Consider the following 21,378-nt stretch of genomic DNA (forward strand, 5'->3'; position numbering starts at 1 on the left):
GTAGTGGTATCACCAAGCCGATTTTGTGATGTGTTTTAATATAAAAAGTATGCTATATAAACACTGTTAATAAGTATGCATATATAGGATAAAATTATCATAGATATTCATTAGACATTAATTAATTAAATAAATAAACAATGGGATACGCCAAATTCTTCAACATAAAGACGGACTAACCCATTTATTTAAGGACGTGACATGATATTTTGAGATAAATCTGCTTGTCAAAGCGATAGAAATAAGATAGTTTGATACTGAACAACTTTTGTGTCTGTAAGAAACATCTTTATCTAGATAAAATGAAAATTGATAAATCAAATAATGTAAATGTTTTATCAAGAATTCTTGGAAAAACGACTTCTAAGAAGTACAACATTATTAAACGAATGTGGGAAAATATGGCGGAATATAGGTTTCTTTGTTTTTGTCTATTGTCACGAAGCGTTTTCTTTTTAGCTACCTCAGTTGGCTAACGTGATGCTAATATGATGAAACTGAATAAATAATAAGGCTTACATTCTACAACTTCTACTCACACAGGTCAGTTGCATATGAATGATTAAATAGTAAATGTAGTTGTAATCACGCAGCAGGGAGAGAAAAACGTATTCTTCTACTATTAAGTAAATTCTTAATCTGTAAGATCCACGTGTAGAAATAGGTACAGGGTATGAATAGTTTTTATCTTTGAGATGAAAATGAACATGATTTAAAGTCTAAACTCATTATATTACTTGCTAAGTTTCTGTAGACACATTAAGCTTGATATTGGAATTAGAAAACTTTATGCAGGCACAAAGATTGTTTGTTTGTTTTTGAATTTTGCACAAAGCTACTCGAGGGCTATCTGTGCTAGCCGTCCCTAATTTAGCAGTGTAAGACTAGAGGGAAGGCAGCTACTAATCATCACCACCCACCGCCAACTCTTGGGCTACTCTTTTACCAACGAATAGTGGGATTGACCGTCATATTATAACGCCCCCCACGGCTGGGAGGGCGAGCATGTTTGGCGCGACGGGGATGCGAATCCGCGACCCTCAGATTACAAGTCGCACGCCTTAACACGCTTGGCCATGCCGGGCCGGTTGGATTGACAGTCACTACATAACGCCCACACGGCTGGGAGGGCGAGCATGTTGTTTGGCGCGACGGGGATGCGAACCCGCGACCCTCAGATTACGAGTCTCACGCCTTAACACGTTTGGCCATGCCGGCCCTGGCACAAAGAGAAAGAAAAGAGTGGAGAACCACAGCTTTTGACCATCAGGAATAAATATGACACCATGGTTGATTGAAAAATTTGATTCGTGTTTAAATATAGTTATGTAGGCGATTTATATGTGCATAAGATTCAGCATGCAACCCAAATTTGTTATTAACGTTGCATTAGCATGTTTCTTTGCCAGGTAAACCTACACCATCGGTCACCTGGTGGCGAGAGTCTGTACTACTGGATGACAGTTACGATACCACAATTTTCGGTGAAGTTCGAAACAAGCTGGATATCAAACATCTTCAGAGACATGACCTTATGGCGACGTTCACGTGTCAGGCCTCTAATAACAACATTTCTCTTCCAATAACTTCAACCGTTACGATAGACATGAATTGTGAGTACCAGTTCAATATATAAATTTGATTCCACAATAATTAACTTCTAAGTGTTACCGTTCTTATTAGTGGAAATATTTTCCCAAAAATAATTAATGTATAAGCATTATTACTAGCAGGTATTTGTTATCTAATGGAGATATTTCTCAAAGATAAAAATGTTTCCTTTGTATTATACATTTTTTATTCTTAGTTTATTTCTTACAGAGGTAATGGCATATGAATAATTATCTTTTATTATTTCCGCAATGCAAAACTTTACATAAACAGATGACCATTTATTATGTGGTTTTAGTGTGAAGATAGCATTGTCTGACATCAGTACAAAAATGTTTCCACAGTATTAAGAGTATGGATTATTCAGTACTAACGTGTTACCAAGTGCACGAAAGGTATTACCATAAGGTATTGTGAACGATCCGTCATGGAAATGCTTCTCGTATTATCCTTCTTGGAACAAGGTCATTAAATACCAATTGCTAACTCTAACGATACTTCACCAAAATCCATTTTTCAGAGTTTACACCTGTTTGTTTGTCTGTTTTTCAATTTCGCGCAAAGCTACACGAGGGCTATCTGCGCTAGCCGTCCCTAATTTAGCAGTGTAAGACTAGATGGAAGGCAGCTAGCTAGTCATCACCACCCACCGCCACCTCTTGGGCTACTCTTTTACCAACGAATAGTGGGATTGACCGTCACATTATAACGCTCCCACGGCTTAAAGGGAGAGGATGTTTGGTGTGAGGAGGATTGGAACCCGCGACCCTCCGATTAGGAGTTGAGCACCTTAACCCATCTGGCCATGCCGGGCCAGTTTACATATGAGCTTGCTCTATGTTTAATTACGTAATTCACAATATAATTACTTATTATTATTGTAATATTTTATTTTAATAAAGGCAGGTTTAAGTTCAGAGAATTAGCTCTACTAAGTGCATTATTTATGATGAGAAGGTTACCATCTAAAATAATACTTTGTGTTACACCTAATTCTTGACTGATATCTCTAAATATTTAGAACAAAGATGGTTCGCACTGAAACCTGTAATGTTCAATATTCAGTCTTCTGATATGTTTGTTTGTTTTTAATTTCATTCAAAGCTACACGATGGCTATCTGCGCTTGCCGTCTCTAATAATAAGAATGATAATGAAAAACTAGAAGAAAGACAGCTAGTTATCACCACCAAACGCCAACTACTGGTCTACTTTTGTACCATCGAATATTGGGATTGACTATATCATTATAACGTACTCAAGGCTGAAAGGGCGAGCATGTTTGGTGAACCCGCAACCCTCAGATTTGGAGTGAAGCTTCCTAATCACTGATACGTATTATTCGTATGTTGTAAAGAGAAGAGGTTTATATGTAGCCTACTTGTAATGGATAAATCTTTATTTTTACACGCATTTGACATTGAACGATTTATTTCTGATATTTGAACGTACAACAAACGAGTTCAACCACTTCTACTGTGTAACTGGAATTGTCCGTATCTTTTAAGAAAAACCCTAAATAAAATACTCTTCATCCACTGAAAGTGGAAGATATTGCAATTATATTGCATAATTTATGATGAATTATAATTTCAATAATAGCCCCGGAAATTTAATAACTTGAAATATTTTTTTTGGAACAAACTCGATTATTGTAAGTGCATTAGACACTATAAAGAGTCGAGTGTTCTCTACGTTGCAGTTTCAAAACTGTTCAGCTACATCGAGTAAATCCGATCTCGGGGAAAAGAAAAACGCGCTGTGAGTAATGAACTAATACTGCTGGGATATTGTCTGTCTTATTTCTACCCACTTTTAACGTAACTTACGAGGTAGCAGTAGGCACTTGACCGTACTACACGTAGAGCTACAGACGCGGCCCAGTATGGCACAATTGTGCGAGAGAATAAACACGTTGTTTATCAATCACACGTCTTCTTTTTGTGTCTGAGTTTATTATAATGTTATCCTAAGAATACTCTCACTGAGCAAACTCAGTCTGAATGTTTCCGATTATTCAGACTTGCAGAAAGGCGACAGATGAGGTAATTAAACGAGGTATTTTATGATATGAACGTGAAGGATGTTTACCAAATGGATTAACCTCATCTTTATGCTACTGTTCTCGGTTCTACAGAGGCAGTGTCTGCAAGTTCGTTCGTTTGTTTGTTTTGTTTTGGAATTTCGCACAAAGCTACTCGAGGGCTATCTGTGCTAGCCGTCCCTAATTTAGCAGTGTAAGACTAGAGGGAAGGCAGCTAGTCATCACCACCCACCGCCAACTCTTGGGCTACTCTTTTACCAACGAAAAGTGGGATTGACCGTCACATTATAACGCCCCCACGGCTGGGAGGGCGAGCATGTTTAGCGCGACGCGGGCGCGAACCCGCGACCCTCGGATTACGAGTCGCGCGCCTTACGCGCTTGGCCATGCAGGGCCAAAGTTCGTTCGTAAACTTTTTAAAGCGTCTGAGAATTGTAGAATTTCTCAGAATCAAACTTAAACACATCGGTGTATTGAGCCGTTTTAACACGAAAACAAAGACGTGCTTTATTGGACGCAATTTTGATATATGTGTCTGTCACATCAGGCGTTGTATATGTTGAAACAAAACTTCGTTAATCTCTTGGTGTGTTAGTGAAAACTAATTCAGTGTTTTACATTTAAAACGAAATAATATAAGTGTTACATGGCACCGGCGTGGTAGGCGGCCTCCAATTCTCTGTATTTGTTCCAAAAACATACGTTTACGTGTTAAACGAGAACATTCCAGATTCAAGTTTGTGCTTGTTTTTGGTAACAGTTATAGATTAGAAACGTATGGTGATCCTAATGATTCGAAACAAAAGCTAAAATAAAGCTCTGTTAGTGTGGAAAGTACAATTACATCAATAGTGTTATCGAAAATACGATATCAAAGTGAAAAGGCTGTTAGAACGATTGTATTATATAATCTTAAATTTTGGATTACACAATAAACATTCCTTCTCGTGTACACGTAACAATTAAATGAAATTCTATATTTCAGTTTAATAGGAAGAGTAATAATAATAACTTGAAAAGACAAAGTCGTAGTTTTGTTTAATTCTGCTTTTGATTATGGTTATTTTGGTTAATAATTAAACAGTCTATATGTTCTTCTACAAGCAAAACAGTTAAAGGTAAAAGTAATTTATTGGATTATACTCTGACAATGCAAAAAATCACTGTTATAAAAATATTTTTTTTATAAATAAAGCAAAATAGTTAAAGGTAAAAATAATTTGTTGGATTATACTGTAACAATGTAAAAATCACTGTTATAAAGATATATGTTTTTACAAATAAAGTAAAATAGTTAAAGAGAAAAGTAATTGTTGGATTTTACTGTGACAATGTAAAAAAATCACTGTTATAAATTAACCTTCTTCAGTTCACTGTTTTGTAAATCGGTCATTTAATGACCATTCATGTAACCTGCAGTGCAAATGATTCGTCATTCACTTCATGAAACCTACTGTGGCTTTCAGGTAGTTCATGGAATTTAAAATACTACAAGTTATTCGTATGTTTTATTATGTTGAAAGCCAACAGACAAATGGAAGCCGGCTAATTGTTGATAGCTCATAACGATTCTTTCAAGCGTCAATTGTCGCGTATGGGACCAAATAACACTGCACAACAATTTTTTAAAAACGTTTCGCTTCCTGAAAAGTTTTTGCTGATTGTGACAGGTACCTGGTGGGTATGCACAAATATAGTTTTGGTTTTGCTTCATTACCTAGGAACTCTGAGAAATAGACAGTTAACTGTTTACCGGCAATAACGTATTTAATTGCGTTTATGTTTCTAATACGCTATTAAGTTCAACATAATTAAACGTGTTTTGCTCCTGATTTTCGTTTGTATTTAATGTCCGGTGCATCACGTTGTAGTGTCCAACAGTAGTCAGCAAGCACTAACGGATTCCAGTTACCCTGATATCGTTTTTCCATTGTAGCAATATCCTGGTGAAACTGAAGATTCCGATGAAACGGTACATGATGGGCAAATTTGGATGTGATTTGCATGATCAGCAGCCAAATATCTATAAGGAACACCTAACAGTGTTCAAGAAGCAAAAACTTTGTTGTGCATTGATATTAAAGAATATACCTTATTGCGCAAAACGTAAAACATTCCTTTGTTGTCCGAAACGAAATCATTTTCATATCCATAATACGGTTGCAAGAACACCTGAACTAAATAGTCCACCTTGTACGGTCCATGTAAACAACTGTTATTGATTCTGGCTTATTAAAGTTACAAGGTATCTGTTACGAGGTTGAATCAAGTATTGGCAAAAAATAAGCATTTGTAGACATACAAATACGTACATTCTCAGATCGAATGTAACACAATGTCTAGTAACAAAGACCTCAATCCTTCCATGTTCTTCATGCACAGTGTCTGCACGAATACGTGCGACGGATGAAATCTGTATTAGTAGAGAGCTTGTGGTATTAATCTCTTATGCGAGGAATCAGTGAGCTGAGCTTTGGTTAGTGATTAGAATGCTTGAATTGTGTATATAATTTTTAATGGTTTTCCTACTGTTACCATAAAATACAAAATGCACTGTACTTATTAGTCAGACAGGAGTAGTCCTAGAGTTGGCGGTGGGTACTGTTGGCTAGTTGTGTGTTCTTTAGCTAATCGGCTCAAAATTAAAGATGGTTATATTTACGTGCTAATAGCCCTAGCATAGTTCTAAAACAAATAAGGTCTCAAAAATACAAACATTGTCACGAAATCTGAAAATTACATAATAAATTGTAGCAACCTGCAAATTGAGAATTAATAATAATTAGCTTTAATTACGATTCAGGGGTTTATTTGTTTTTGAATTTCGCGCAAAACTACACGAGGGCTATTTGCGCTAGCCGTCCCTAATTTAGCAGTGTAAGATTAGATGGAAGGCAGCTAGTCTTCACCACCCACCGCCAACTATTGGGCTACTCTTTTACCAACGAATAGTGGGATTGACCTCACACATTATGATGCCCCCAAGACTGAAAGGGTGAGCATGTTTGATGCGAAAGGGGTTTGAACCTGCGACCCTCGGATTATGAGTCGAGCACCTTAACCACCTGGCCATGCCGGGCCAGGGTTCACGGAAAGACCACAGAATGCTTTTATGACATCTTTACTATAGACCATCAATTGGGTTTCATCGCTGTTAGCAGTGTTTTCGACACATATACTTGCTCCGGTGGTACAGCGGTACGTCTGCGGACTTACAACGCTAGAAATCAGATTTCGATACCCGTGGTGGGCAGAGCACAGATAGCCCATTGTGTAGCTTTGTGCTTAACTTCAAACAAACGATACCCATACCAAATGCTCATTTATAGATTAATTGGTTCACAGTTATTTGAATTTAAACTAATATCATGCGATCAGATACTCGATAATAACAGTTTTAACTTGTACTAGCTAAAATATATATTCCCATCATCCTTTGCGAGAAATTGAACAAAAAACAACAAGAAAATGCTCTAGGCAACAACACGAAACACGAAGTTTCAAGATGCAAGCGAAGATTGTCTCTCCTCTGATGAACATAAGTTCGAAACTTTGTCCGACACTTCTCTAAAATAATAAAAGGGTTAACAGAAAGGTAACTGACTGTTTGGAATGTAGCACAAAGCTACAGAATGGGCCATCTATGTTCTGCCCACTATAGGTATAGAAATCCGGTTTCTAGCAATGTGAGTCTGCAGACGTACCGCTGTGTCACTGTGGGCGAAAAGAAAAAGAAAGTTAACATTAAATGTTAATATAATTAAACCAACTTTAATAAATCATGTAATTCGTGTAAAAGTTAAGATTTCTTTATATGATACACAGTTTTCTAGAGATATACGGTTTTTAAAGCACATTGCAGTCAGACCCCTGACTGTAATGTTTCAAAACAACTAAAAGGTAACTGCCTCTCTTCACGAAAGCTGTCAAGTTTATTTCTCATTGTTTGTAGTTTTGTTTATAATCAGTAAATGTTTCTTTTAACGTTCTATTCCCCGAGAACAGCAAAAGCTAGTTGTTGTTTTTTCTAGTTGGTCCGATGGCATCTTTATTTACCCACGAGACCAAATGGCCGAATGGTTAAAAGACAGTGTAAGAGTCCAGTCACGCTATTTTGAGAAATATAGTAACATAGATGATGGCTGTTGCTAGCTGGTTACCATCGTTTGGGTAGCAATTCTGAATTAGGAAAGGCTATTTCTAAACCATAAGGGACTATGGCCGTTTTACCCAAGCAGTTAAAATCACACACACACACAAAAAGTACAAAATTATTCAATGGTAAGCAGTAGAAAATACAGTTGTGTAGTCCTGCCTATGCCTGCTGAGAAAGTTCACTTACTGACAAGTAAAATGCAATGTTTCAAATATCGCATCATCTAGGGGTCCCAAAATACCCATTGTTCCTTCCTCAACAATGAGACCATAGAAACGACTCCATATACTAATAATAGTCTAGTCTAGACTAATAATAATAAAAAGATTTTTTTCACTATTTCAGCTTAGAAAAATTACATCACATAGAGTGAAAATCAATCTTTATAACAAGCGGAACATGTAAATCAACGGCCTACAAAATGTATATTGTTCACTAAACTACAGTGAGTTACGTTTTAGTGTTTTTTACTTGTACGAAATGGAAGGCTCGAGCATTAAAAAAACAAAACGAAATCTTGAAATAATTAGAAATCACGTTCGTTGTCCGAGCTAAGTGTAAAAACCCCGATCAGAACACCTATAACAATAATACTAAAATATTTGAAAGCTGAACGAACCGCATCGTTTTAGTCTTCTGCTATCGCGAAACGATTCAAAGTATTGGAACTTAATTAGCAATGCTGCAATTTGAAACAAAAATTGAGATAATTAACTTGTAACTTTTAATTACCCAATAATAATGATAAAACCATCATTAAAAAAGGGACATTGATACACTATCATTGGATATGAATGATTATAAGTAATACACACACATCCATTTATATCATACCCTGTTATTTTAATCAGTTTTTAAATAAATTGAACATTTATCATGGAGATCTCTATGGTGACCAACACGGTTGCAAAGTAATGATTGTTTGTTTGTTTTTTTGAATTTCGCACAAAGCTACACGAGGGCTATCTATGCTAGCCGTCCCTAATTTAGCAGTGTAAGACCAGAGGGAAGGCAGTTAGTCATCACCACCCACCGCTAGCTCTTGGGTTACTCTTTTACCAACGATTAGTGGGATTGACCGTCACATTATAACTTCCATACGGCTGAAAGGGCAAGCATGTATGGTGCGACGGGGATTCGAACCCGCGACCCTCAGATTACGGGTTGAATGCCTTAACCCACCTGGCCATGCCGACCCCACGCACAAAGCTACACAAGGGCTATCTGCTCTATCCGTCTCTAATTTAGCAGTGTAAGACTAGAGGAAAGGCAGTTAGTATTCACCACCCACCGCCAACTTTTGGGTTGCTCTTTTACCGATATTATAACGCCCCTACGGCTGAAAGGGCAAGCATGTTTGGTATGATGGAGATTCGAATCTGCGACCCTCAGATTACGAGTTAAGTGCTCTAACAACCTGGCAATGCTGGGCTATTGTGATAAGTTTTAATACAAAAGCTCGAAAGTGCCTGTTCATTAAACATTGAAGTCTTTTTTTTTACAAACAGGCTGTCTAATTTATAACAAATTGCAGAACCAGATAAAACAATATCTTTTCAATTGCTTTTCGTATATTTCATATAGTCATTTTCTGACGGAAACACAGTCATAATGAAGAACGGAAAAGACTTTTTGACTAAAGTTACGAAGTGCGTGCTGTTTATAGATACATATATTCTCCAGTTCTGATTCCATCTATTATTCACTAAAGTACCTTTGATCAAAGAAATCTCAATCACTCAATTTAAATTTGAAACCTATTCCTCTGTTCAATAAAGTTAATTCCAGAACTCTGATAGAAAGAAAATATTTAGCAAATAAACGATGGAATAGTTGGAAGCTCTTCTTAAATGTCTATAGCACGTGAGCTTTCAATTCGGGAACTAAAAAACAAGTGTACAGTTTTCTACTGCATATGAACTTCTATGCGAGACTTGGACACATCTTTGACGTCTGCTATGGTGAAAAAGGAAAAACCTTAACGTATTATTCAGGCATTTAAACAATCGGTCTTCGTCAAGTCAGTTTATTTCACAAACACGGGATAAAGGAAAACCAGCACACCTTGAAACACTAGTGACCAAAGACAGACATCGTCTTTTCCGAACAAAAACAAAACTTTTGAGTAAGTACGACTGGTAATCACTCCCAACTTACTGGAGCTGAACGACAATTTTTGAAGAGGAAGAGTCCTAAAAGCACGTGAATCTTAGTTTAACAATGTTGAGAAAGAGAGAAACGTGTTAGAACAGTCTAGATTTTTAACATCTAACACTAAATCCGCCACAAACAACAGGACTGTTTAAAGAAAAAAACAAATTTGGTGATGGCGTTATATTTTGCAGTCCAACCTGAAACATACTTGCAAAAATAGTGACATGAAAAAAATTACACTACACAACAAAGTGTTTGCTTCTTGAACACTGTTGGGTCTTCCTTATAGATTTTTAGCTGCTGATCACGAAAATCACATCCAAATTTTCCCATCACGTACCGTTTCATCGAAATCATTGGTTTCATCGGGATATTGCTACAATGGAAAAACGATATCAGGGCAACTGGAATCCGGCAATCCTTGCTGACTACTGTTGGACATTGCAACGTGATTCACCGGACATTGAATACAAATGAAAATCATGAGCAAAACACTTTTAATTATGTTGAACTTAACAGCGTATTAAAAACATAATCGCAATTAAATACGTTATTGCCGGTAAACAGTTAACTGTCTATTTCTCAGAGTTCCTGCGTGATGAAGCAAAACCAAAACCATATTTGTGCATACCCACCAGGTACCTATCACAATCAGCAAAAACTTTTCAGGAAGCGAAACGTTTTTAAAAAAATTGTTGTGCAGTATTATCGAAGGGAATAGTACAGTTAGAAAACATTTTATACGAGTTAATAAGAATCTGCAACAAAACAGGTACATGGAAGAATAGGCCCCAGCATGGCCAGGTGGGTTAAGTCGTTCGACTTCTAATCCGACGGTCGCGGATTCAAATACACGTCACACCAAACATGATCGATCTTTCAGCCATGGGGGCGTCATAATGTGACGGTCAATCCAACTATTCGTTAGTAAAAGACTAGCCCAAGAGTTGGTGGTGGGTGGTGATGACTAGCTGCCTTCCCTCTAGTCTTACACTGCTAAATTAGGGACGGCTAGCGCAGATAGCCCTCGAATAATTTTGTGTGAAGTTCAAAAACAAACATGGAAGAATATATTTATTACACCGCTGACGTAATGTCTGTGTTGGCAAATGAAAGAAACAACAACAACAACAAAAACTGCCAGTGAAACGAAAAGATCATTGCAAAAATATTGATTACATAATGATTATCAGAGAATAACTACACCCTAGATTATTGGAATCATGAAATCATTCATGGGTATCAAAATATTAGTCAGCTTTTCATGGCTGAAAGAAAAAAAAACAGTTTCTAGTTTCCACTGGTGCATATCGTCAGTGTGTTTTACATGACTGCTATCCAGTTTGTAGAAGACAAAAATAAGAAATTCATCATAATGTGCAATTTTAAATGTAAGCCTTTATTCACCAGGGGTATCGATAAATAAAGGTTCACATTTCGAAAAAGCTTCAGCAATAGGGTTTCTTATTTCTATTTTTCGTTGAATTTTTGAACTGAATATTTTTCTTAACGATATCATTTTATAGAAATGGAAGTTTCTCAAAGAAGAATTTGTTTGATGTCATTGTTGTTTTTTAATTAAAAGCCGGAAAAAATACATGGAAGAATAGGCCCCGGCATGGCTAGGAGGGTTAAGGCGTGCGACTTGTAATCTGAGGGTCGCGGGGTCGCATCCCCATCGCACCAAACATGCTCGCCCTTTCAGCCGTGGGGGGCGTTATAATGTGACGGTCAATCCAACTATTCGTTGGTAAAAGAGTAGCCCAAGAGTTGGCGGTGGGCGGTGAGTACTTGCTGCTTTCCCTCTGGACTTACGCTGCTAAATTAGGGACGGCTAGTGCAGATAGCCCTCGAATAGCTTTGCGCAAACTTCAAAAAAGAAACAAACAGTATTACTTCTAAGGCCCCTTGTAAATCAGCAGTGAGCTTAAGGACGTACAACGTTAAATTCCTTGGCTCGATTCCCCATGGTAGAGTGCGCAGATGGCTTCTTGTGTAAGTTTGAGTTGAAACAAAACGATAACCTTACTTTGCAATGAGTTGAAACGTGAGAAAGTATAAAGAAACTATATGAAGCAGGTTTATATCGTACTAAAACTAGTTTAATAACAAGCTTCTAGGTTCATTTTAAGGAACTAAAGTTTGATATCAAAACTGTATTGAAATGGTGTTAACCCCTTTTGTAAAAGGTTGTTTTTTTTTTTGGAATTTCGCACAAAGCTACTCGAGGGCTATCTGTCCCTAATTTAGTAGTGTAAGACTAGAGGGAAGGCAGCTAGTCATCACCACCCACCGCCAACTCTTGGGCTACTCTTTTACCAACGAATAGTGGGATTGACCGTCACATTATAACGCCCCCACGGCTGGGAGGGCGAGCAAGTTTAGCGCGACGCGGACGCGAACCCGCGACCCTCGGATTACGAGCCGCGCGCCTTACGCGCTTGGCCATGCCGGGCCGTTTGTAAAAGGTGTTACTACAGTTAAACTTAATGTGCCAAATTTATACGTAAGGGAATTTACTGATTTTGTACCTTATACGAAGTAGAAGTTCATGAAAATATTCAAAATGCTTAGAAATTATACGTTTTTTTATCGAATTAATGTAATTGTATTAAGATAACGTTAATTTCCTCAATTGTTGTTAACTTACGTGTACCTTTTTCCACATCTTTTGGTGTAGCCGACAATTTAAATATTTGGAAATTAACACATAAATTAACGTACGTTACTGACTTAATGGTAACGCATTAGTCTTTCAGTAGGAAAAAAAAACTATTACAGTACGCTACTTAACATCAATTTCGATATAATTTAATAATTCCAAAGCCTTGTTTCGTCACTGTTACCAAATATCTTTTCTTGGCGTATCTAAAAGTCTAATACGCATACTTTGTTATGCACAATCATCTTAATTAATCTTAAAAAAGATTCTGATCATGAACTAAAACATCTTTCACCCTTGTTTATCATTTCAAGAAAATATTTCAGAATTAATTATTTTGTTTTTCTTTTGAATGTCTAGAAATTACAAGTAAAGACAATAAGTTGTAATTAAAACAGAGGCCTTGACAAAAATTGTTTGTTTGTTTGCTTTAGAATTTCGTACAAAGCTACTCCAGGGCTATCTGCGCTAGCCGTCCCTAATTTAGCAGCGTAAGACTAGAGGGAAGGCAGCTAGTCATCACCACCCACCGCCAACTCTTGGGCTACTCTTTTACCAACGAATAGTGGGATTGATCGTCACTTTATAACGCCCCGACGGCTGAAAGGGCGAGCATGTTTGGTGAGACGGGGATTCGAACCCGCGACTCTCAAATTACGAGTCGAACGCCTTAACCCACTTGGTCGTGCCGGGCCTTTGAAAAAATTGCCAAACTGTATTTGAGAAGTTTCGACTACGGGAAATAAATTATTTTTCAATTGTTTGTGCGACAAGAAACATATTTTATAAAGTTAATTTCGTTCAGTGCATTTTTAATAAAACAAACTTATTTTTGCAACTGGCGTCAAGTGAGTCAGCAACACGCTTTCGGACTTACTAAAATCCGTGTTCGATTCTACACTGTGGACAAAGTGCAGATATCTCACTGTAAAAGTTTGCGCTAAGACAATATATATATATTTTTTTTTTACATCAAAAACCATTTAGTATATTGTGATTTATGAATTATCGTTTGTACTTGTAGTTAACTTTCAGGTTTCGTTACACAGAATTTAAATCTACCGTCGTATGTACGTAATGTATATCACGAGTTGAAGAAACAGCACTACATTCTAGTGTTCTTGTACGTCTTAGGTAGTCATTTCTAATAAGAAAATTTCTACACGCTTGACAGATGAACGTATGTGGCCGAGTCATTCTTCATTTCTTTGAGTGCTCGAATGAAGTGGTAGAGCAAATTCCCACAAAAACGAAAAATCGTTTTGGCTACCAACTCTGGACTTATCCCATCTTTAACTATGTTCATCATCATGGATCTTAGAATTTTTTTTATGTATATTTTCTTTCCAAAAAAGAATGAAGGATACCTTCTGTTTGAATAATGTAATTTGATATCATGATAAAGTTGTTGTTGTTTGGCATTAAACACAAAACCACACAAAGGGGTATCTATGCTCTGCCTACCACTGGTATAAAAACCTGGTTTTTAGCGGTATAAGTTCGTAGGCATACCACTGTGCTGCGCAATAATAAAGAACGAAACTAAAGAAAAATACGCCTGGAGAAAAGAGACAGTCCATTTTTTTTACGTTTTTAACCAATAGGAAAACTACGTTGTTTCCAATCACATTTCATATGTAGGAATTACCAATTTGAAAACACAATACTAACTTAGAATACAGTGCATTTTGGTGGAGTTAGTCTGCATATATATATATATATATATGTGTGTGTTGTATTTTAACAAGGAACCAATAAAGTACGACATTGCGTGGTGCACGTAACAACAGAGGGATGAGTACATCAAATGTGAAAACGAGTTTGAATACGTAAATAAGTAAGTCTTGTGGTATCGACAACAAATATACGGTTATGTGGAATGGCATATATCAGAAGCGAGTTTAGACATTGTTTATATATAATGCGGTGCCACCGAAAATTCGGCGCTTTTGAAAAGTATATGTAACAGCTCTTCCGATCATAAAGATATAATCATATATGGAGTTTATAATTTTCAAGATTGGGATATCCTTCGTGCTTAATGTCATTGGAAAAGAAAGAATATGTATCAACTTAGGGCACCAGGAACAACCAGAAATAGAGAATGGTCATTTTCAAAAGTCGTCAATGTACCCCAGACATCATTATTTAATACAATTAAGAAAAATCTGAGACTGGGGGAAAAATAAAAGAGAGACAAAATAAAACAAATCTAGAGGCACTGGTCACATGTACATAAGTTATTTTTATGACATGTCTGTTTAATTGTTGTATATTTCAAACACCGGAGAATAGAATGGGTATTCATTCTACTCCATGTAAATATATATTAGTCAAACAGCCACTCACAGAACCTATCGCTATTTGTGCGATCAGACTGTTGAAGGGCCCGGCATGGTCAAGCGTGTTAAGGCGTTCGACTCATAATCCAAGGGTCACGGGTTTGAATCCCGGTAGCACCAAACATGCCCGCCCTTTCAGTCGCGGGGGCGTTATAATGTTATGATCAATCCCACTATTCGTTCGTAAAAGAGTAGCTCAAGAATTGGCGGTGGGTGATGGTGATTAGCTGCCTTCCCTCTAGTCTTACACTGCTAAATTAGGAACGGCTAGCACAGATAGCCCTCGAGTAGCTTTGCGCGAAATCCAAAAACAAACAAATAAACAGACTGTTGAAACAGGTGTTGGAGAACCGTCATTCTCATATATTAGATAAAAACAAACATGAAGAATGCAGGGAACATTTAGGACTTACTAGCATAACAAACTAACAACAGCCTTTTGGAATAAAATACACGTTACAGGGCTATTGTTAAGAAGTGATCAAATATGACTGGACTTGGCGACGTAGCATGTAACGATGTGGGAGACTCCAAAGTCATTTTGTTAAACTGCACTTTGTGTTATGTGGAAGCTGTACCAGTTCAGAACGTTCAATTTATGGGCTCTTATGTAGATTATGTAATTCACAAACACTTTTCGAACAGTATATTAAAATTTTTTTAATATATCTTGAAGCTCCATTTTAGCACTAAAGTTTTAATGCGTTTCGTTAGTACCATAATTATTTAGCATCCTTTCTTGGATTCTTAAGTTTTTATATGATATAAAAAGGCAGAAAACGCCCTTACTGTTAGAGCTTTAACAAGGAAATAAAATTGGTAGAATACTATAACTGTGAACAAAGATCAGAATACTTATTGCCGATATAAATTAATAAAATGAACAATAGCTAAATTAAGTTTTAACTGAATATAATTTAAATTTTAACATTATTTGTATAGACGTATGTTAAAAATCTCAGTTTAAAAAAATATGTTATCTTTTATTAATAAAATTCGTCAACTGCATCTTAATTTTCGTTCTTTTCGAGTCAAATTGCAAGTAAAAACTTGTTTCCACCAATGTAATTCTTGAACCACTTCTAGTTAGACCTCTGACCGTTAGGATACAAAACGATCGGAAACCCCTTTCCACTGGTGATACGATTCGGTTTGAATGTGTGACAATGGGCTCGCGCCCTCCTGCTGAAATTACTTGGTGGAAAGGAAACACTCAACTTCGAAGAACCAAGACCAGGTCTTCTGGTGATGGTAACTACACATCTAGTGTACTTACCATGAAGCCGTCTAGTGAAGATAGCGGAAAGTTACTAACGTGTAGAGGTGTCAATCCGCTGATGCCAAATAGTGCAGTTGAAGACAACTTGAAACTTGAAGTACACTGTAAGTAAAAACTAATAAGTAAACAAAAGTTAAAATGTTTAAATTACGTTTGTTCCAGTAAACTAGTTGCTTTATCCAGTCTGTAAAAAATTCATTTTGGAAATGAAATGTTTATCATAACTAAAATTAATGTAATTCTTTTAGCAGCAAAGAGAAGACTAAAGTGTTTGAGTTGCAATAACAGCTAGTCCTTAAAGATTTAGTAAATGTCTGATAGGGACACTAGGGTTCCTTCTGTTTGATTTATAAACTTTACATGTGTACTATGCAGAAATAGTATTCTTTACAACTTTTATAGCTAAAACTTGAAAATAATATGATTTAGCTCGTCTCCAGCGTCCCTCGATAGTTTGCAAAGCTACTCGAGGTCTATCTGTGCTAGCCGTCCCTAATTTAGCAGTGTAAGACTAGAGGGAAGGCAGCTAGTCATCACCACCCACCGCCAACTCTTGGGCTACTCTTTTACCAGCGAATAGTTGGATTTACCGCTACAATATAACGCCCCCATGGCTGAAAGGGCGAGCATGTTTGGTGCGACCTGGATTCGAACCCGCGACCCCCAGATTACGAGTCGAACGCCTCAACCCACCTGACCATGCCAGGCCTACAAAAATTCTCGGTGGTACAGCGTTAAATTTACAGACTTACAACTCCAAAATCCAGATTTCGACTCCCGCAAAGATCACAGCAGATAGCTCAATGTGGCTTTTTTCGCGGACGGTTTTCATTTCTTCGGTAGATTGGTACGGTAAAGTACGACACCTTGTTGCTTTTTAGCAAAACGTTCGATCATAAAATATGTGTAAATATTTTGTAAATAAACTGGTGGTTCTGGAGGTTGCCACAGTACCAATTTTCCATATTGTTAACTGGTTTGAAAAACTCAGTCAATCGCATAGAAATTTATTGGGTTTGCTTCATGAAGTAATACGTTCAAAGGACAAGAAGAAAACCTTTTTTGTTACATAATCCGTAAAACCAAAAAGAACGAATTTGGCTAGCATGTTCGCTCGTGGTGAAACACTTACAGAAACAAAATGATTTAAGTTGTTAAGATAACGTATCCATCATATTGCTACATACATTTTAAAACAAAGTTTCCTTCAAGAACAGCTAGATGAGGAAACGCTAAAGTTTCCCGGATTTACAACGCTAAAATGAGCGGTTCGATTCCCCTTCCACGACCACAGCAGATAATCCGATGTGGCTTTGCTATAAGAAAGTCCACAATTTAGTAAAACAAGAAAACATTATTGTTAATTGTCCTACTTAAACAACACGTAATATAAAATATTCTAAATATTAAATTAGAAAAAAAAAGTGTTTACCTTGATTAGTGCTTTAAACAGTCAACTCTGTTGTTATAATATTCCGATAACTCTGAAGGAACATGGTGCCAAACATTGGGTTTCGATACCTGTGGTGGTCAGAGTACACACAGTCTATTGTGTAACTTTATTCGTTATAACAAACAAACCTATAGATTATTGTGAGAATATAATTGGAACCTATAGTGCGCTTAAATAAATCATTAGAGGCTTATCCAAATATTTCAAAATAAGAGCGCACGAAATATAACCCATATATTACATACGTGTGTGTTTTTTTTATAGTAAACCCACACGAAGTTATCTTGACTGTGTTCACTGAAGGGAATCGAACCCCTAATTTTGGCAGTATAAATTCGACGACTTAGCGCTGTCCTAGCTGTGTTACGATAAGCACCTTAAAACCAGATGTTTTCATAGAAAAAGAAGAAATTCCCTAAGTTCTACTGAGATTTATTAACTTCAGCGATTTGCTGAGATCATAAAAACACAAAAACTCTGTTTTCTTAACATATTTACTCTCTAATTCTAAAACAAAAACAAAAATAATCAAATAAATAAATAAGCCAATCGACGCTTGTTGTTGTACCACATCTGCCATTTACTGGAACAGTATTTTATTGTATGGATGGTATATTACTTGGTATTTGCATTTAATAGACTTCAAATAAAAACGTTTGATATATATTTTGAGAAAATTTATTTATAAAAGAAGTTGTTGTTGTTTTGAATTAAGCACAAAGCTACACAATGGGCTATATATGCTCTGCCCACCACGAGTATCGAAACGCGGTTTTTAGCGTTGTAAGTCCGCAGACATACCGCTGAGCCACTAGGGGGGGCTATAAAAGAAGAAAAATGTTTCCAGTTAGAACACTGTGCAGCCAATGACGTAAAGCGCTGTGGATCAGAATACTGAGTGTGGTTGTGATTAAATTTGTAAATATTTGGATCATTATTGGTCCAGAAGTTTTTCAATTAAACTTCCCTATTTTTACAATGATTTAAAATAAAAAACAAACATGAAAGACGTTCTTTCTTAACGCTTGAACAAGTTAGGTTAATTATTTCTGTCACATAGAAAATGGATTGAACGTATTCGCACTTTTATTATAATTACATTTTAGCGGAAGACTTTATCGTGTATATCAAGCAGAATAATCTAAAATTATTGTAAATCATTTATCCGATATCTTAATTTTTAATTATAATTTTTAATGAATCAACTCGTTTGCAATTTTATTATTACGTGTCAATTCTAAACATGTATTTTTATGAACCCTAAGTTCACAGGGAAATGTGTCAAAACCTTTGCATTAGATTATTGTTCGTTTGTTTGTTTTTGGATTTCGTACAAAGCTACACGAAGGCTATCTTCGCTAGCCGTCCCTAATTTAGCAGTGTAAGACGAGAGAGAAGGCAGCTTGTCATCATTACCCATCGCCAATTCTTGGGCTACTCTTTTGCCAACGAATAGTGGGATTGACCGTCACATTATAACGCATTATTGTTCGATTTATGCTTAATATTTATTTTCTAAGATCTTACACTTTGTGATACACAAGTAATAAACATAATTTCCAAAATTCATTAGGTCAGTAATTATGTATACGTTTCATGCGTCCTGTTTTTGGTGCACGTATAATTTATCAGGCCTGAAAAAACAGCTGCCCCATTGCATTTTTAAATATAGTCACTTGCTAATTTAGTGTTTTTACGTGATTATTTTCCTTTATTTCACGACAACTTTCACATGTTAGTGGTGGCGTTTTGATTTTAACAGAAGCATAGACTTTCGGAGTTCTTCAAAGGTCAGTTGATACACGATCTGTCTACAGCTGTATGGACTAGACAACCTGAGAAAGGTCACAAAAGGCCAACTATGCTATTTAATAATCAAACATTAACATTTGAGGAGATTATCAGTGACCAGATTTCACATCTTGTTTTAATAACCAGAAGACTCGTTTCAAATCTGTAGTTCATATTATAACGTTTGTACTTCTCTGTTCGTTTCATATTTGTGGTTGATATAACACGTAACTCGTTTCTACTTCTGTTCATTTGCAATTCTCTCAAAATACCAGAATTGACTTTGGGCGCATGCGCTCTTCACGCACGAGAAACTTTTTTTTTCTTTTTTCACGAGTTCGCGTCTCGAGCAAGAGGTGAATAAACACAGTTAGAGCAACATCACTGAATATGAAAGTTCTGATGGTTGTTTATTTAATAAATATATAGTTCTGTGGCTTGGCTACAGTCATATGTTTCCACACACACATTTTTTTTAAGCCAAGTTATGTTAAATTTTTCACCTTTATCAGATGTCGTTTGTAAACGTTGGCAACTTATGACTAGGTAGCGTTAATAATTACACTCGAGGCAGCTTATTTCATGCTAACCAGCTGGGCTGAATAAACCTTGTTGCAGAATGTCTCACGTAACTAATCGATTTTCAGTTATACAAACACGAAGACTTATTAAACTTATCCATAACTTATATTGCACGGCCACTAATGATGGATGTTTCATCAGTCAGGTGTATTTTAAAAGTGACTTACCTCGAATACTACTTCCTACAAACTTATTTATTTTTTCAGATCCTCCTCAACTCAGCCTGAGGCTCGGCAGCAAACTTCGCCACACTCACATTCAGGAAAATAATGACGTTTATCTGGAATGTAAAGTTCGGGCCAACCCATGGATTACAGAAGTCACGTGGAAGTTCGAAAGGAAAGACTTAGTAACAAACACATCAGCTGGTATCATAGTCAGCAATCAGTCTTTGGTATTGCAAAAAGTTAAACGGTCCAGTAGAGGGCACTACCTCTGCGCAGCAATAAATCCAGAAGGGTACGGAGAGAGCAATTCCATTTTTCTTCGAGTGCAGTGTAAGAATTATACATATTTTTTGTTCTGAAAGCAGTAAACATTCTCATCAAGTGTTAATGGTTAATAACAATGCGCGTAGATTTTTATTGACACTTGTAAATGTGACGTTAGATTTAAATATCATTTATACCGAACTAAATATATTTATATTTTATTGAAAACAGTCATCAACCCTCAATATTTAGTTGCATTTAAACAAAAATGTGCTAAACTCTAATAAACGTTTCTAAAGTTTCGTAATATTTGTGAGACGGGAAACATGGCTAACGAATCCATAAAGTTAGGTCTGAATAACTGTTTCCCACTGTTAGCTTAACCATAAATAGACTTAATTCAATAGAAAGACCTTAATACACGTAATTCATTTTTGAGATAAGTAATTCTGAGTAATTTATAATGGCCTGTAATTTACTACTAATAACACGCTTAGGCTGCTATCAATCTTAATCTGAGTCTTATGACTTTTCATTAAAGTTTAAGAAACTATATATAAAATGTTGCATATACACCTAACTTAGGATGCCCTGAGTGCCATTCAAATTATTTTCAAACTAAAAATAAAATCCACAGACAAATAACATACAAATATTGGTATATACTTTCAAAATAAAATCATAACAAGTAAATCAACAACGATGTTGCGTGATTGATATAGAACCACGAACTTGCAATCTTTCTAATCCCCTAGTCAGTGACATTTTTGTATTTTTTTTTTGTTATATACAAATAATTTGTTTTTCAAGTAACATGCCAGAAAATATGAAAAATATGGTGACACAGAACAACGATAGTGCTAATAATTTATGA

The 21,378-nt window shown here is 36.3% G+C and overlaps 1 protein-coding gene and 1 long non-coding RNA gene across 3 annotated transcripts in view; one reads left to right on the top strand and one right to left on the bottom strand.

The window, feature by feature from the left end:
- LOC143233347 (neural cell adhesion molecule 2-like) overlaps nt 1-21,378 on the top strand; it is a 132,147-nt gene that overhangs the window by 76,939 nt on the left and 33,830 nt on the right. Inside the window, exons 4-6 of the mRNA XM_076469506.1 lie at nt 1,410-1,613; nt 16,055-16,351; nt 20,280-20,570. Coding sequence (XP_076325621.1) covers nt 1,410-1,613; nt 16,055-16,351; nt 20,280-20,570 — 792 coding nt within the window. The remainder of the gene's footprint in view (nt 1-1,409; nt 1,614-16,054; nt 16,352-20,279; nt 20,571-21,378) is intronic.
- On the bottom strand, nt 16,212-20,371 carry LOC143233348 (uncharacterized). Of its 2 annotated transcripts, none has more exons than XR_013018105.1 (3): nt 20,241-20,371; nt 17,680-18,521; nt 16,212-16,349 (listed from the first exon to the last, which is right to left on the bottom strand). It is a non-coding gene; the product is annotated as an uncharacterized LOC143233348 (long non-coding RNA). The 2 variants fall into 2 exon arrangements; XR_013018106.1 differs by having other exon boundaries at nt 17,680-17,768; nt 20,241-20,370.

This window comes from Tachypleus tridentatus, chromosome 12 (assembly GCF_004210375.1).
Source record: "Tachypleus tridentatus isolate NWPU-2018 chromosome 12, ASM421037v1, whole genome shotgun sequence".
NCBI lineage: Eukaryota > Metazoa > Arthropoda > Merostomata > Xiphosura > Limulidae > Tachypleus > Tachypleus tridentatus.